Source organism: Morchella importuna (genome assembly GCF_003444635.1).
Source record: "Morchella importuna strain M04M26 chromosome Unknown Morimp01GS054, whole genome shotgun sequence".
Classification (NCBI taxonomy): Eukaryota; Fungi; Ascomycota; class Pezizomycetes; order Pezizales; family Morchellaceae; genus Morchella; species Morchella importuna.
In genome coordinates, this window is record NW_025763451.1 from 214,573 (window position 1) to 232,256 (window position 17,684).

At 49.4% G+C, this 17,684-nt stretch overlaps 1 protein-coding gene across 1 annotated transcript; it reads left to right on the plus strand.

The window, feature by feature from the left end:
• Positions 1 to 6,616: 6,616 nt before the first annotated feature.
• LAJ45_11029 (uncharacterized protein) lies at positions 6,617 to 7,501 on the plus strand (the record flags this gene model as incomplete). The annotated part of the gene is made up of 1 exon (XM_046120542.1): positions 6,617 to 7,501. One exon carries the CDS (start codon positions 6,617 to 6,619, stop codon positions 7,499 to 7,501), a length of 885 nt encoding a protein of 294 aa, XP_045966313.1.
• Positions 7,502 to 17,684: the final 10,183 nt, after the last annotated feature.

The window sequence follows — 17,684 nt, forward strand, 5'->3', positions numbered from 1 at the left end:
ATGAAGGAAGGCTCTCCATCGCCAGGATGCCTACACCAGCACCTGTCCCCAATCCCGCACCTCCGCAAAACTCCAGGGCCTCATCCAGAGCGGCCCTGAGAACCTTCCACCAAAGGGTGAACCCCTTTGCAGCGTTTCCAGTCAGGTCTATCAGGCAGAGGACACTTCCCCTGATGATGCCACCGGCCATTGGAGGCTCACCTTTACCTCCTCAGAGAGCCCCATCAAGCCCGTTGGCAGGCGGCCTAGCAAGGCCCCCCGACAACCTATAGGAGACGACGATTACTACTCCCAGACACCGGTCAGGAGTGGTCCCTCCGGGCTCCCTCCAGCCTGGGTTCGCCAGGGGTTATCCCCAGAATCCCACAGAGGCTCACCACCCCCGGAGTCACCTAGGAGGAACCTCCAGCCAGAAGGAAACCCTGGTGGAGAAAACCAGAACCCAGAACCAGCGGGTAATGGTGGAGGAGATGGAATTGTCCCCCCAGTTGGGGGCGCTCCCAACCCAGGAGGGGACTCAGACAGTTCAGACTCGGAGCCTGAGGATGGTGACAGGAGAGGATGGCGAAGGTACCTCAGGAAGAAGTTGGAGAGGCAACAGAAAGAACTCCTGGCCTCCATGGCACAGTTCATGAGACCTCCGGCCCCCTCACACCCCTCCGCTGCCTCTAGGGCCCGAGAACCCAAAGCACCCCCTCCGGCCAAGTTCAATGGCAAAGCAGACAACGTGGAGACCTTCATCCGGCAATGTGAGAACGTCTTCTCCATTGAGGGCCAGTCCTTTACCTCTGAAGAGGTCAGGATCCGATATGCTGGCAACCTGATGGAAGGAGATGCTCCGGTCAAGTGGTATGAAGCTTACCACAACTCTATCGACCAAGCTTCTGCCAACCGGGTAGCTGGGATGCCTGTGGTGTTGGATGAGAGATGGAAGCGCTGGGATTCCTTTGTGGATGCTCTCAGAGCAGCCTTTGGTGAAGCCATCTCTAGGGATGATGCGGTAGCCCAATGGAACACCCTTACCCACACAGCTAAGGGAGGAATAGACTCCTTCCTGAATAGTATTATTCAGCTGATGTGAAAGACTGGCTACGAGGGTCAGTTAGTGGATGATAAGATCCTTAGTTCCCTCCTTCCGGACCTAGGCATGAGTTGGGCTCTCTTTACCCCCAAGCCCAAGTCCTTGATGGAGCGGATAGCTGCTCTAAGAGAGCTAGGACACACCCATGAGAGGTACCAGACGGTAGCCGCTGAGAAAACACCCGCCAGGACCAAGAGAGATCCCCCTGCTGAGAAGGAACGGCATCCCAAGGGGAAGAGAGAAGCTGCAAGCTCCTCCAAACCTCAGAAGGAAACCAGTTCCAAGGACAAAGCGATGGAGCTGAAGGGTATCCCGGGGGATATCCTAGAAGAAAGAAGGAAAGCAGAAGTATGCTTGAAGGTATGACCTTCCGGTACTCCCTATTGGTAGAGTACATAGACTGACTTGTGCAATAGTGCGGCAAGTCCAGACACAAATGGACCGACTGTTGGTCCAGGGAACCTACTGTAGTCCGAGTGGCAGCAGTGAGGGTACAAAAGCGGAAACGAGGAAATGGCAAGACCAATCCTCAGAAGAAAGCTAAAGTGGCTGCGGTTGTAGCAGAGGAACCACTTGTTGTACTCCCAGAGGTGACAGAAGATTTCGTCTTTCAGCCTGAGCAAGACTCGGACAATGAAATCATCTGGTAAGAAATGTCTGTTTAGAGTCTATGTTTACTAGTTTTCTTTTGGGTCTCGATTTCTTTGTTTCTCTTGAATAAATTTTTGTGTTTTCGCCTATTTGATTGATTCCAAGCACTCTGAGGATGGGTTTATGACCCGAAACAGCTGGTCTGTAAGTGCTCTGCCAAAGTTACATTTGCTACAAAGACACTTCCAGCCCGCTACCAGACTTCCACACAATACACTTGCTATATTATTGCTTGGGAATAGAACCAAAGGATCTTTTGATCTTAGTAGTGCCCGCAGCTAGTAGCAATGGAGAAAAGACAAAGAGAATCAAGCCCAGAACTCGCACAGAAGCGAAGAAGAATGGAACAGAAACTTCCATCCTTACCAGTACATGGCAAGAGGCCAATACTGAAAGCAGAACTGTCATGGACGGTCAAGAACAAAGTTGAAGACGCCCAAGGGACATTCCTCTTTGACACCGGTTGTACAGGAGCAATCCTCAACCAGAGTTTTGTCAGGAAGCATGGAGTTCCCTTAGTGCGGCGAGATCAACCTCTGACAATGTATGATGCTCAAGGAGATGTCATGATGGGCGGAGGAGAGTATTACACTCACCCAGTCCACATGAACATGGGAGATCATAAGGAGACACTCCGATGGGAAGTGGCTACTTTGGAAGAAGGAATATCAGGTTACCTGCCAATTGCATGGGCAAGGAAGCACAACCCGGATATCAATTGGGAACTCAATACCATAAGCTGGCGAAGTGACTACTGCAAGCAGAACTGTCTCCCAGCAGCGATCAAGTTTGAACTCATCTCTTCATACCAACTGATGGAAGAAGAAGATGTAGTGTATCAACTGGCCGCTTCAGTATGGCATGATGAGGATGGAGGAGATATCTCTGAAAGGATACCTCTCCGCTATAGGGAATGGGCCGACGTATTCAGTCAAGAGAAGATACAGGAGCTGCCTCCACACTCCCGAAATGATCTGAAGATCAACCTCTTGCCTGGTACCGCTCCCCCATTTGGCCCACTATACCCATGTTCCGCTCCAGAGCTGAAAGCCCTCCGAGAGTACCTGGACAAAGAGTTGTCTCTAGGAAAGATCTCTAGATCTAGCAGCCCAGCAGCGGCGCCCATATTGTTCATACCTAAGAAGGATGGGACATGGCGAATTTGTGTTGATTACAGAGGGTTGAACAAGGTCACTGTCAAGGACAAGTATCCGCTGCCTATCATGAGTGAGCTCAGGGATAGGTTGTTCAAAGCCAAGATCTTCACAAAGATAGACCTGAAGAATGGCTTCAACTTGATCAGGATAGCAGAAGGTCATGAGTGGAAAACCGCTTTCAGAACCCGCTATGGACTGTATCAGTACAATGTGATGCCATTCGGTCTATGCAACGCCCCTTCCGCCTTCCAGGCAATGATCAATGATTGTAACAGGGCCACAGTAGGGCTGTTACAAAAAATACCTGTTCTACCAGTCAAGCCATACGGCCCTAGGTTAACCGCAGCTGGTTCTTCATCGATGGGTGAAGACAAGGGCAGATGAGCCCCTACCTCTATTGGTATAGAGGGTAGAGATCCTGGCGAGCAAGAAGTCTTACAAGTCAAGCTAGACGACTGGACCAAAACTAGAGCAGCAGGACGAGCAGGCCAAATAATGAAGGGTAACCCCAAACATAAGTTACCCTACCTTGGCATTCAACCTTTGAGGCGCAATAACTTTGCATCTTCGGGGGGAGTAAGAGTGCGATCCAAACGACCAAAGCAAAACCTTTGCTTTAAAAACACCCAAATCTATTCTAAATACTCTGAATAAGCAATTGCTGTCTGGTCGGCTGTTTCCTCTAGTTCCTAGGATCCCGACCCTTTCTTGGCAAGGATTGCGAGATTTGACTCGGACGAAAATTCGCCCGCGGTGTGGTAGCAACTCTTCTCCTCCCCCCTGATAGAAAATAGGCGGTGCCCCCAGATTATTTGAAAGGGGACGGCCAGTGAAAAAAGGAAAGAGGGAATGAAGGAAGGGGCGCCGAACTTCCATAAAGGAACTCGGTTGCCCCAGCTTGGTCTCGGGGGGATCAGCGAGTCTTTACCAGCGAGGAGCCCCCTTAAAGTTATTAAGTTTCTAGACTACAAATAACGATCAAACAAATGAAACTCTATCTTTCCATCGAACGAGCCGAAAGGATAGCTTGTCGTATTCCTTTCTGCCTATCTACCTGATCGAAGTCACGGTCGCGCCCTTACAAGGCACCCCCGTTACAGTATAACTTTAAGCTCCTCGCTTAAAGAACCCCACGAGAAAGAAAAAACCTACCTGAACACCTAGGACCATTTTCAATGCTGAAAAAACCGAGCAGTTAGCTTTTTTTTTCAGCTCAGGCTGGCACGGGAGAGGCTAACACTTTACTATGGTCTCCACTGTATCCGTCAAAGGGTTATAGCGCCCACATTCGCTCAAAGGGTTATAGCGCCCACATTCGCTCAAAGGGTTATAGCGCCCAGCTTCGCTCGGAAAGGAGACCACATCCAGGATCGCTCCTAGAAAATCCTGATAGTCCCATTGACCAACGGGCCCCGTTCCCCATCTGGGCCCCAGTCCCAACCAAAGTCAACGTTACTCCGCCCACGATGACGGCAGGAAGAGTCCGGAAGTGGAGGATAACTGGCTTTCTTCTGGCGCCACCATGCCTCGTAATATGCCTGGAGAGCTAGTCTCTGTCTCTCCCTTGCCTCTTCTTGGACCACTCGCTGCCGCATCCACTCAGCTCCCCTTCCATCTCGCGCAATCTCATCCCGCATCTACTGCACCTGTTCCCGTTTCTCCATCAGTGCCGCACGGACACGAGCCTGACCAACACTTCTGTCCCCTGGTTGGGAGAAGGGATAAGGACGACGGTAATCCTCCCGAGTCAGAAATGGGACCTGGTTGAAATGGCCATCGAAGGTCGAGGTCTCCAAACCCCGAGGAACAGCATGCCTGTGGAAGCATTAGCGGTAGTAAGAAGAGGTTACACAACTCGCTGGATCATGCCTACCTCATGGCACTCCGTGATCGGACGGCTTTACGAGCAACTCTCCGAGCGTAGATGGTGTTACCACCGTCCAGCTCCAGGAGGTCAGTAACTACCGAACCAGTTGAGGACCTAAGCCTTGCCTCCCGCCGAGATCGACTAGCGTTAGATAACAACGCTTGTACGATAGACGAATTGATCGCGATGAACAAAGAGAGGAATAGAATAAAGAAGAACATTGTTGCTGAAAAGTGGTGATAAATTTGGTGTTGGGTATGGAAAGATCGAACTTCCTGGAGTGTAGAATGAATAGAGGGAAAGGAATTTTTACCCTCCTTAGTTCGACGGATACCCCGCTTTTATAAGCGAACTCCTATTCCAGTTCCGAGAATCAGCGTGGTTAGCCGAAGCAGGAGTTCGGTCCGGCTTTAACCGAACCCGGCACTAACCGTGGAAAGAGACAAGGACACCGAGTTTACCTGGTCTGAGGGATACGAGCATGCGTTCGAAGTCCTGAAAGAGGCCTCCCATCCGCCCCCGTACTAGCCCACTTTGATGCCGAGCTAGCTACCAAGATTGAGACCGATGCCTCCAACTTCGCTAAATCTAGGATACCGTCCCAATTCCACCGAGATGACAACAAGTGGTATCCAGGAGTCTTTTACTCCAAAAGGATGTCACAAGCCGAACGGAATTATGACGTTCACGACAAGGAGTTAGGTGCCATTGTGTCATGCTTCAACGAGCGAAGTCCCCCAGGAGTAACCTCCAGCCGGAGGGAAACCCCCGGTGGAGAAAACCAGAACCCAGAACCAGCGGGTAATGGTGGACAAAATGGAATAGCCCCCCGGTTGGTGGCGCTCCCAACCCGGGAGGGGACTCAGATAGTTCAGATTCGGAGCCTGAGTATGGAGATAGGAGACGATGGCGGAGATACCTCAGGAAGATGCTGGAGAAGCAGCAGAGAGAGCTCCTGGCCTCCAAGACACAGTTCATGAGACCTCCGGCCCCCTCACACCCCTCCGCTGCCGCCAGCGCCCGAGAACCCAAGGTACACCCTCAGGCCAAGTTCAATGGCAAAGCAGACAATGTGGAGACCTTCATCCGGCAATGTGAGAATGTCTTCTCCATTGAAAGCCGGTCCTTTACCCCCGACGATGTTAGGTTCCGATATGCTGGTAACCTGATGGAAGGAGATGCTCCGGTCAAGTGGTATGAGGCTTACCACAACTCCATTGACCAAGCTTCTGCCAACCGGATAGCTGGGATGTCTGTGGTGTTAGATGAGAAATGGAAGCGCTGGGATTCCTTTGTGGATGCTCTCAGAGCAGCCTTTGGCGAAGCTATCTCTAGGGATGATGCGGTAGCCCAATGGAAGGCCCTTACCCTCACAGCCAAGACTGGCTATAACGGTCAGTTAGTGGATGATAAGATCCTCAGTTCCCTCCTTCCGGACCTAGGCATGAGTTGGGCTCTCTTTACCCCCGTTACACCTCTGGGCTTCCTCCAGCCCGGGTTCGCCAAGGGGTTATCCCCGGAATCTCACAGAGGTACACCACCCCCGGAGTCACCTTCTGCGTTCCTACAAAGATACGGTCACGGTCGTCACCGACCATCAAAAAAAAAAAAAAAAAAAAAAAAAAAAAAAAAAAAACAACCTGACCTACTTTGATAGCAAAAAAAAAAAGGGGGCGCTGAAACCGAGATAAAATCGATGGGTGGCCAACCTCACGGAGTTTGACTTCAAAGTTGTATACCGCCCTGGAAAACTAAACGCCAAACCAGACATCTTGTCGCGGCGTTGGGACCACGCCCTTAAAGAGGGGGGTAAGGCTCATCAAGACCCTGAAATTCTTGTTTAAGCCAGGACAACTTATAATGGGTTCTGGCCAACACCCGATCGTTATGATCAACTCAGCATTGGCAAGATCAGCCCAAGTCTGCAAACTCACACCGGTGCTCCTGGATGAAATCTGGGCTCGAGCAGCCTTAGATCTAGAGTACCTTTCCTTGAAAAAAGCTATTGAGAACACCTCTGGGAATTTGGTGAACCGAGACCTGACTTTAAAGGACGGAGACGTCTTCTATAAGGAAAGGCGGTACATTCCAAATCATCGGGAACTGAAGCTCAAGATCCTGAGTGCCCCACATGATTCGAGGACTGCTGGTCACTTTGGACAATTCAAAACGGCAGAACGCCTTCGGGCACTGTCCTTTGGCCAAAGATGGACAACGATGTGGAAGAATACGTTCGGAGTTGCGATACATGTCAACGCGCTAAAGCCTCAAACACATAAGAAGTATGGGATGTTGCAACCTTTAGAGGTCCTCTCTATGCCTTGGAGTTCCATTTCAATGGACTTTATCACCAAAGCAACCATCGAAGAACTTGTTCAAATCTTCCTCCGGAAGATATTGCGACTGCATGTACTTCCTGAGGAGATTATCTCCGATCAGGACTCTAGAATCGAAACATATCGTCCTCAAACTGACGGGCAAACTGAGAGAGTCAACCAAACGCTAGAACAGTATCTCAAAAACTATTGCTTCTATCAGCAGGACGATTGGGCAGAGTTACTCCCGCTTGTCGAGTACGCCTACAACACGGCCACCCAAGAGTCAACCAAAGTATCGCCGTTCTACGCGAACTATGGGTTTCAACCAGATTCCACTTGGCCCTCACTTAAACGGAAACTAGACAACTTCGACGCGTCCAGCGCGGCACAAGCACGGCAAAAAAATGGCATGATCAGAAACATATGAGTGCTCCAGAACTGAAGGTCAGGGACGAGGTGATGCTGGACCGACGCAACATCTTAACCAAGTGACCCTCAAACAAGCTAGACCACCAAAAAAATTGGGTCCCTTTGAGGTTGTCGGGAAACTTGGCGTCGCGTCCTACAGGCTGAATCTACCCGCTCAGTGGAACATTCATAATGTCTTCCATATATCTCTGCTGGACCCTCAACGAGCTATACTGCTTCCACCTCCGGATGAGGTTCAAGGGGAAGACAGTTACGTTCTCAAGAAAATAGCCGATAGCCAATGGCAGCAGGCTGGTCGTGGGAAGAAATTCGTGCAATATCGGATTACCTGGTAGGGTTATCTCTCAGAAAACTCTTGGGAACCGTACAAATTGTTGTAAGGAATGGCAGACGAGCCACTCTGAGAGTTCCATGCGAAGTATCACCGAAAATCACGGGACGCATGGCAATACAGGAAAGTGCAGGAAACCGAGACGACGGAGTGTTCTGGGATAAGCGTGGAGAAAACGAGTCTCCCCTTGTTAGGTCACACGTTTCACTTGAGGTTTCCTTTGTCAATAGAAATGGATTCAGAAAATAAAGTGTAACGGAGCCATTTCAACTGTCTGGTGTATGAGTACACACAGGGCCCGGTTACATGCTGAGAGTTATTGATAGAAGCCAGTTGCACAGTGACATGCAAGTACCGGCAGTGTGGTTAGCTACCAGCTGTCAGAGTAACTACATTCTGAGCGCTAGGAAGAGGATCTATTCATGGGAGCAATGATTGACGAGTCTATGCCTCGCCAATGATTAGAAGGCCAGCCAGAGTGAAGCTCTGAGTGCTCGGCGATCCTCTACATCCTCTGAGCATGATAAGTCCGCCGGTAGTGGCAGGGACTATGCCTGGGAAAGTCTACAATAAGTGAAGAGCTCTACAGCAATGATTAAGCTTACGCCTGAGCGGTAGCTCATTCATGCAGGTCCCGGTTGTGCGACAATCAAGACTGCAGGTGTTACAAAGGCTTTGACTAAGGGTGGTTGCCTTCGGAACTGGAAGCACCCGCTAACGCTTAGAGAGAAGCGGGGTAGCGGTGGTATTGCTTCTCTTCCACTAGAAGGGATCACCAGAGCTTAGTAAGGGAGTAGGAGCAGGGAATGAAATCCTTTGGAGTATAAGTACTCAGGATCCTTCCCGCCCAACTATCCGATTTCCTGATTTCCATCTGGCACGGCCAAATCCTTTCTCTCGGATTCTAGCGATACGAGGAAAGGCTGTCCCCATTACATTGAGTTCGTATGGAATGATTATTAGAGCTACATTTTCTTGTATGCTCATAACGTACCATACCAAAAACCCTAGGTTAGACTCGGGACGAGTCTACCGGAGGGAGGAGTAGTGTAACAGGGCCACAGTAGGGCTGTTAGAAAAAATACCTGTTCTACCAGTCAAGCCATACGGCCCTAGGTTAACCGCAGCTGGTTCTTCATCGATGGGTGAAGACAAGGGCAGATGAGCCCCTACCTCTATTGGTATAGAGGGTAGAGATCCTGGCGAGCAAGAAGTCTTAAAAGTCAAGCTAGACGACTGGACCAAAACTAGAGCAGCAGGACGAGCAGGCCAAATAATGAAGGGTAACCCCAAACATAAGTTACCCTACCTTGGCATTCAACCTTTGAGGCGCAATAACTTTGCATCTTCGGGGGGAGTAAGAGTGCGATCCAAACGACCAAAGCAAAACCTTTGCTTTAAAAACACCCAAATCTATTCTAAATACTCTGAATAAGCAATTGCTGTCTGGTCGGCTGTTTCCTCTAGTTCCTAGGATCCCGACCCTTTCTTGGCAAGGATTGCGAGATTTGACTCGGACGAAAATTCGCCCGCGGTGTGGTAGCAACTCTTCTCCTCCCCCCTGATAGAAAATAGGCGGTGCCCCCAGATTATTTGAAAGGGGACGGCCAGTGAAAAAAGGAAAGAGGGAATGAAGGAAGGGGCGCCGAACTTCCATAAAGGAACTCGGTTGCCCCAGCTTGGTCTCGGGGGGATCAGCGAGTCTTTACCAGCGAGGAGCCCCCTTAAAGTTATTAAGTTTCTAGACTACAAATAACGATCAAACAAATGAAACTCTATCTTTCCATCGAACGAGCCGAAAGGATAGCTTGTCGTATTCCTTTCTGCCTATCTACCTGATCGAAGTCACGGTCGCGCCCTTACAAGGCACCCCCGTTACAATGATGTGCTAAAGGAACTACTGGATGAAGGAGTGGTTGTCTATATCGACGACATCCTCATCTACTCAGAGACTGAGGAAGAGCATGAAAGGCTGGTTGAGAAGGTTCTACAGAAGCTCAGAGAAGCAAAACTGTGTGCCTCCATCAGCAAGACATCCTTCCATGTCCGAGAAGTAGAATACCTTGGCTATCACATCTCAGAGAATGGGTTATCTATGTCAGAGGATAAGGTGGAGGCGGTTCAGGAATGGCCAGTACCCTGAAACATTAAGGGAGTGCAAGGTTTCCTGGAATTTGCAAACTTCTATCGCCGCTTCATTGAAGGCTTCAGTAAAGTTTGCAAACCATTGACCGACCTCTTGCAAAATGACAAGAAATGGTATTGGACCGCAGCCTGTGAACAAGCATTTGAGGAACTCAAGAGGCTATTCACAAGCGCTCCAATCCTTCTCCATTTTGACCCTAGCAGAAGAACTGTGGTCGAAACTGATGCCAGTGACTTTGCCAAAGGAGCGGTGCTCTCTCAGTATGGGGAAGATGGGAAACTACACCTGGTAGCTTTCTATTCTAAGAAGTTCTCCCCGGCTGAGATCAACTATGACATTCATGATAAGGAAATGGGAGCTATCGTAGCATCTTTCCGGGAATGGGAGCATATGCTCAAGAGTTGCGAGCAGGAGATCACGGTTTTCACAGACCACAAGAATTTAGAGTACTTCAACTCTACCAAGGTTCTCACTAGGCGGCAAGCTAGATGGTCTGAGGACCTAGCAGGCTACAATTTCAAAGTTGTCTACAGACCGGGAGAAAGGAATGGCAAACCTGATGTGCTATCAAGGCGTTGGGATCACCGCGCTGAAGAGGGGAGTGAAACCTTGCGGCCGGAGCCACAGATGTTTTTTAGGCCAGGTCAATTGGTTTTGGATCCTGTTAAGCTAGCGGCTGTCAGGGTGAATCAATTGCAGAACACATTCTTAGAGCGCCTATGTATGGCAGCTAAAGAGGATGGAATCTGGCAGGAACTGCACCGCTCCCTGGTTGAAAGGAAACCAAACTTGGACCAGAACTTGTCTGTCAAGGACGGCCTCATCTTCTACAAGAATCGATGGTATATTCCCAAAGACAAGAAGCTCCAGATGGATATCCTGACCGATACCCATGACTCTAAAGTGGCGGGCCATTTCGGTCAGTTCAAGACATTAGAGCGGGTAAAAAACAACTTCTTTTGGCCCAACATGGATAAAGATGTTGAGGAATATGTCCGGAGCTGCGACAGCTGCCAGAGGAATAAGACCTCAAGACATAAGAAGTTCGGTATGCTCCAACCACTGGAGATACCTTATCGGCCATGGACTTCCATCTCTATGGACTTTATTGTGGGATTACCGGAATCCAATGGGTTTACAAAGATCTGGGTAATAGTGGACCGCTTCTCAAAGATGGCACATTACATCCCACTTCCTACACTCAACAAAACGGAAGATTTGGCTAAGTTGTTCTTGAAGGAAGTCTGGAGACTCCATGGGTTACCTGATGACATAGTCTCGGACAGAGATAGCAGGTTCATTTCTCATTTTTGGCAATCTCTCATGAGCCTCCTCAATGTGAAGCTGAAGATGTCCACTTCTTTTCATCCCCAAACGGACGGCCAAACAGAAAGAGTTAACCAGACCCTGGAGCATTACTTGCGGAGTTATTGTTCATATCAACAGGATGACTGGGCAGACCTCTTGCCTTTGGCAGAGTATGCATATAACTCGGCGGTTTCTGAGTCTACCAAAGTATCGGCTTTCTATGCCAACTATGGATATGAACCCAGAACCAACTGGCCGGCCCCAAAGGAAGGTGTTGAATGGAATAATCCAGCAAGCGAGGTCATGGTATCTCAATGGGAATCTATTTGGCAGGCTATGAACGCAAGTTTGGGAAAGGCTAGACTAAGGATGGTCCGGTGGTATGATGCACATGCCCTGGCACCCCCTGAAATGAAGCCTGGAGATGAAGTTATGTTAGACCGGCGCAATGTGCAAACAACGCGGCCATTGGGAAAATTGGATCAGAAGAAGATGGGACCCTTCAAGGTCTTAGAAGCTATTGGTACCCGTGCCTACAAGCTCTCTCTTCCCCCGCAAATGGGAATCCACCCTGTCTTCCATGTCTCTCTCCTAGAACCCTATAGAGCACCAATAGATCCTGAGAGAAGAGTTCCCCCACCGGAACCTGAGGAGATTACAGGAGAACAAAACTGGATCGTCCGGGAAGTAGCTGATAGCCGAGTCAATAAGAAGAGGAGAAGGGTGGAATACCTGGTGCTGTGGGAAGGATATGAGAATGAGGACGCTACATGGGAACCCTGGGAACATCTCAGGAAGAGTGCTGAAGAAGCCCTCCGGGATTTCCATATGAGGTACCCTAAGAAGCCCAGAGATAAGAGGGCTCTAGGCCAGTAGCATTTCCTTTAACATTCTCGTCCCCTTCCACACGAAAGAAGTTTCCTTGTCATATAGTATTGCATAGATAAATAGATACAGATTATAGATCTCGGAGACCAAGAACCTGGAAGAGGGGAGTAGTGTAACGGAGCCATTTCAACTGTCTGGTGTATGAGTACACACAGGGCCCGGTTACATGCTGAGAGTTATTGTTAGAAGCCAGTTGCACAGTGACATGCAAGTACCGGCAGTGTGGTTAGCTACCAACTGTCAGAGTAACTACATTCTGAGCGCTAGGAAGAGGATCTACTCATGGGAGCAATGACTGACGAGTCTGTGCCTCGCCAATGATTAGAGGGCTAGCCAGAGTGAAGCTCTGAGTGCTCAGCGATCCTCCACATCCTCTGAGCATTGGAAGTCCGCCAGCAGTGGAAGAGACTATGCCTGGGAAGTCTACAATAAGCGGAAGCTCTACAGCAATGATTAAGCTTACACCTGAGCGGCAGCTCATTCATGCAGGACCCTAGTTGTGTGGCAACAAAGGCTGCAGGTGTTACAAAGGCTTTGACTAAGGGTGGTTGCCTTCGGAATCGGAAGCACTCGCTGACGCTTAGAGAGAAGCGGGGTAGCGATGGTATTGCTTCCCTTCCACTAGGAGGCAGCACCGGAACTTAGTAAGGAAGTAGGAGCAGAGAATAGAATCCTTTGGAGTATAAGTACTCAGGATCATTCCCGCCCAACTGACCTGATCCTCATCTTCGAGTAGACCATTATCGGTAGCAGAGCCCTTAAAGATTATTGAGTTCTAGCGATAGTATCTTTGAATAAATCTGCACCTGATTTCTATCTTGCACGGCCGCATCTATTCTATTGGATTCTAGCGATACATAGATAGGCTGCCCCCGTTACAAGAAGTTTGGTATGCTCCAACCACTGGAGATACCTTATCGGCCATGGGCTTCCATCTCTATGTACTTTATTGTGGGATTACCGGAGTCAAATGGGTTTACTAAGATCTGGGTAATAGTGGACCGCTTCTCAAAGATGGCACATTACATCTCACTTCCTACACTCAATAAAACGGAAGATCTGGCTAAGTTGTTCTTGAAGGAAGTCTGGAGACTACATGGGTTACCTGATGACATAGTCTCGGACAGAGATAGCAGGTTCATCTCTCACTTTTGGCAATCTCTCATGACCCTCCTCAATGTGAAGCTGAAGATGTCCACTTCTTTCCATCCCCAAACGGACGGCCAGACAGAAAGAGTTAATCAGACCCTGGAACATTACTTGCGGAGTTATTGTTCATATCAACAGGATGACTGGGCGGACCTCTTGCCTTTGGCAGAGTATGCATACAACTCGGCGGTCTCTGTAACGGGGGCACTCTCTTCTATGTATCGCTAGAATCCAATAGAATAGTTGCGGCCGTGCAAGATAGAAATCAGGTGCAGATTTATTCAAAAATACTATCGCTAGAACTCAATAATCTTTAAGGGCTCTGCTACCGATAATGGTCTACTCGAAGATGAGGATCCGGACAGTTGGACGGGAATAGCCCTGAGTACTTATACTCCAAAGGACTCTATTCTCTGCTCCTACTTCCTTACTAAGTTCCGGTGCTGCCTTCTATCGGAAGGGAAGCAATACCATCGCTACCCCACTGCTCCCTAAGCGTCAGCGAGTGCTTCCGGTTCCGAAGGCAACCACCCTTAGTCAAAGCCTTTGTAACACCTGCAGCCTTTGTTGCCACACAACTGGGGCCTGCATGAATGAGCTGCCGCTCAGGTGTAAGCTTAATCATTGCTGTAGAGCCTTCGCTTATTGTAGACTTCCCAGGCATAGTCCCTTCCACTACCGGCGGGCTTCCAATGCTCAGAGAATGTAGAGGATCGCCGAGCACTCAGAGCTTCACTCTGGCTGGCCTTCTAATCATTGGCAAGGCGCAGACTCGTTAGTCATTGCTCTCATGAGTAGATCCTCTTCCTAGCGCTCAGAATGTAGTTACTCTGACAGCTGGTAGCTAACCACACTGCCGGTACTTGCATGTCACTGTGCAACTGGCTTCTATCAATAACTCTCAGCATGTAACCGGGCCCTGTGTGTACTCATACACCAGACAGTTGAAATGGCTCCGTTACACTACTCCCCTCTTCCAGGATCTTGGTCTCCGAGATCTATAATCTGTATCTATTTATTCTTTGCAATACTATATAACAAGAAACTCCTTTTGGTGTGGAAGGGAACGAGAAATCTTCAAGGAAATGCTACTGGCCTAGAGTCCTCTTGTCTCTGGGCTTCCTAGGATACCTCATATGGAAATCCCGGAGGGCTTCTTCAGCACTCTTTCTGAGATGTTCCCAGGGTTCCCATGTAGCGTCCTTATTCTCATAACCTTCCCATAGCACCAGGTATTCCACCCTTCTCCTCTTCTTATTGACTCGGCTATCAGCTACTTCCCGGACGATCCAGTTCTGTTCTCCTGCAATTTCCTCAGGTTCCGGGGGGGAACTCTTCTCTCAGAGTTCGCTGGCGCTCTGTAGGGTTCCTGGAGAGAGACATGGAGGACAGGGTGGATTCCCATTTGCGGGGGAAGAGAGAGCTTGTAGGCACGGGTACCAATAGCTTCTAGGACCTTGAAGGGTCCCATCTTCTTCTGATCCAATTTTCCCAATGGCCGCTTTGTTTGCACATTGCGCCGGTCTAGCATAACTTCATCTCCAGGCTTGATTTCCGGCGGTGCCAGGGCATGTGCATCATACCACCGGGCCATCCTTAGTCTAGCCTTTCCCAAGCTTGCATTCATAGCCTGCCAGATAGATTCCCATTGAGATACCATGACCTCGCTTGCTGGATTGTTCCATTCAACACCTTCCCATGGTACCGGCCAATTGGTCCTGGGTTCATATCCATAGTTGGCATAGAAAGCCGATACTTTGGTAGACTCAGAGACCGCCGAGTTATATGCATACTCTGCCAAAGGCAAGAGGTTCGCCCAGTCATCCTGTTGATATGAATAATAACTTCGCAAGTAATGTTCCAGGGTCTGATTAACTCTTTCTGTCTGGCCGTCCGTTTGGGGATGGAAAGAAGTGGACATCTTCAGCTTCACATTGAGGAGGCTCATGAGAGATTGCCAAAAGTGAGAGATGAACCTGCTATCTCTGTCCGAGACTATGTCATCAGGTAACCCATGTAGTCTCCAGACTTCCTTCAAGAACAACTTAGCCAGATCTTCCGTTTTATTGAGTGTAGGAAGTGAGATGTAATGTGCCATCTTTGAGAAGCGGTCCACTATTACCCAGATCTTAGTAAACCCATTTGACTCCGGTAATCCCACAATAAAGTACATAGAGATGGAAGCCCATGGCCGATAAGGTATCTCCAGTGGTTGGAGCATATCAAACTTCTTATGTCTTGAGGTCTTATTCCTCTGGCAGCTGTCACAGCTCCGGACATATTCCTCAACATCTTTATCCATGTTGGGCCAAAAGAAGTTTTCACCCGCTCTAATGTCTTGAACTGGCCGAAATGGCCTGCCACCTTAGAGTCATGGGTATCGGTCAGGATATCCATCTGGAGCTTCTTGTCCTTGGGAATGTACCATCGATTCTTGTAAAAGATGAGGCCGTCCTTGATAGACAAGTTTTGGTCCAAGTTTGGTTTCCTTTCAACCAGGGAGCGGTGTAACAGGGCCACAGTAGGGCTGTTACAAAAATACCTGTTCTACCAGTCAAGCCATACGGCCCTAGGTTAACCGCAGCTGGTTCTTCATCGATGGGTGAAGAGAAGGGCAGATGAGCCCCTACCTCTATTGGTATAGAGGGTAGAGATCCTGGCGAGCAAGAAGTCTTACAAGTCAAGCTAGACGACTGGACCAAAACTAGAGCAGCAGGACGAGCAGGCCAAATAAGGAAGGGTAACCCCAAACATAAGTTACCCTACCTTGGCATTCAACCTTTGAGGCGCAATAACTTTGCAGCCGGTGCCCGGAAAATATGCTTTACCACGTCAGAAAGGATCCTGGCGATGCTCCGGTCCATTTGGGGTGGTTGAATGAACGCATTGCGGAGTTGAGGAAACACTGCAAAATAAACACGTTTTAGACCCCCAAAAATAACCCCCGGAGCGTCGAACCGCCGGAACCCTCCTGTTTCAGCCCGGTGCATCTTTGGGGGGAGTAAGAGTGCGACCCAAACTACCAAAGCAAACCTTTGCTTTAAAAACACCCAAATCTATTCTAAATACTCTGAATAAGCAATTGCTGTCTGGTCGGCTGTTTCCTCTAGTTCCTAGGATCCCGACCCTTTCTTGGCAAGGATTGCGAGATTTGACTCGGACGAAAATTCGTCCGCGGTGTGGTAGCAACTCTTCTCCTCCCCCCTGATAGAAAATAGGTGGTGCCCCCAGATTATTTGAAAGGCGGACGGCCAGTGAAAAAAGGAAAGAGGTAATGAAGGAAGGGGCGCCGAACTTCCATAAAGGAACTCGGTTGCCCCAGCTTGGTCTCGGGGGGATCAGCGAGTCTTTACCAGCGAGGAGCCCCCTTAAAGTTATTAAGTTTCTAGACTACAAATAACGATCAAACAAATGAAACTCTATCTTTCCATCGAACGAGCCGAAAGGATAGCTTGTCGAATTCCTTTCTGCCTATCTACCTGATCGAAGTCACGGTCGGCCCTTTCAAGGCACCCCCGTTACAGTATAATTTTAAGCTCCTCGCTTAAAGAACCCCACGAGAAAGAAAAAAACCTACCTGAACACCTAGGACCACTTTCAAGGCTGAAATAACCGAGCAGTTAGCTTTTTTTTTTCAGCTCAGGCTGGCATGGGAGAGGCTAACACTTTACTATGGTCTCCACTGTATCCGTCAGAGGGTTATAGCGCCCACATTCGCTCAAAGGGTTATAGCGCCCACATTCGCTCAAAGGGTTATAGCGCCCAGCTTCGCTCGGAAAGGAGACCACATTCAGGATCGCTCCTAGAAAATCCTGATAGTCCCATTGACCAACGGCCCCCATTCCCCATCTGGGCCCCAGTCCCAACCAAAGTCAACGTTACTTCGTCCACGATGACGGCAGGAAGAGTCCGGAAGAGGGAGATAACTGGCTTTCTTCTGGCGCCACCATGCCTCGTAATATGCTTGGAGAGCCAGTCTTTGTCTCTCCCTTGCCTCTTCTTGGACCACTCGCTGCCGCATCCACTCAGCTCCCCTTCCATCTCGCGCAATCTCATCCCGCATCCACCGCACCTGTTCCCGTTTCTCCATCAGTGCCGCACGGACACGAGCCTGACCAACACTTCTGTCCCCTGGTTGGGAGAAGGGATAAGGACGACGGTAATCCTCCCGAGTCAGAAATGGGACCTGGTTGAAATGGCCATCGAAGGTCGAGGTCTCCAAACTCCGAGGAACAGCATGCCTGTGGAAGCATTAGCGGTAGTAAGAAGAGGTTACACAACTCGCTGGATCATGCCTACCTCATAGCACTCCGTGATCGGACGGCTTTACGAGCAACTCTCCGAGCGTGGATGGTGTTA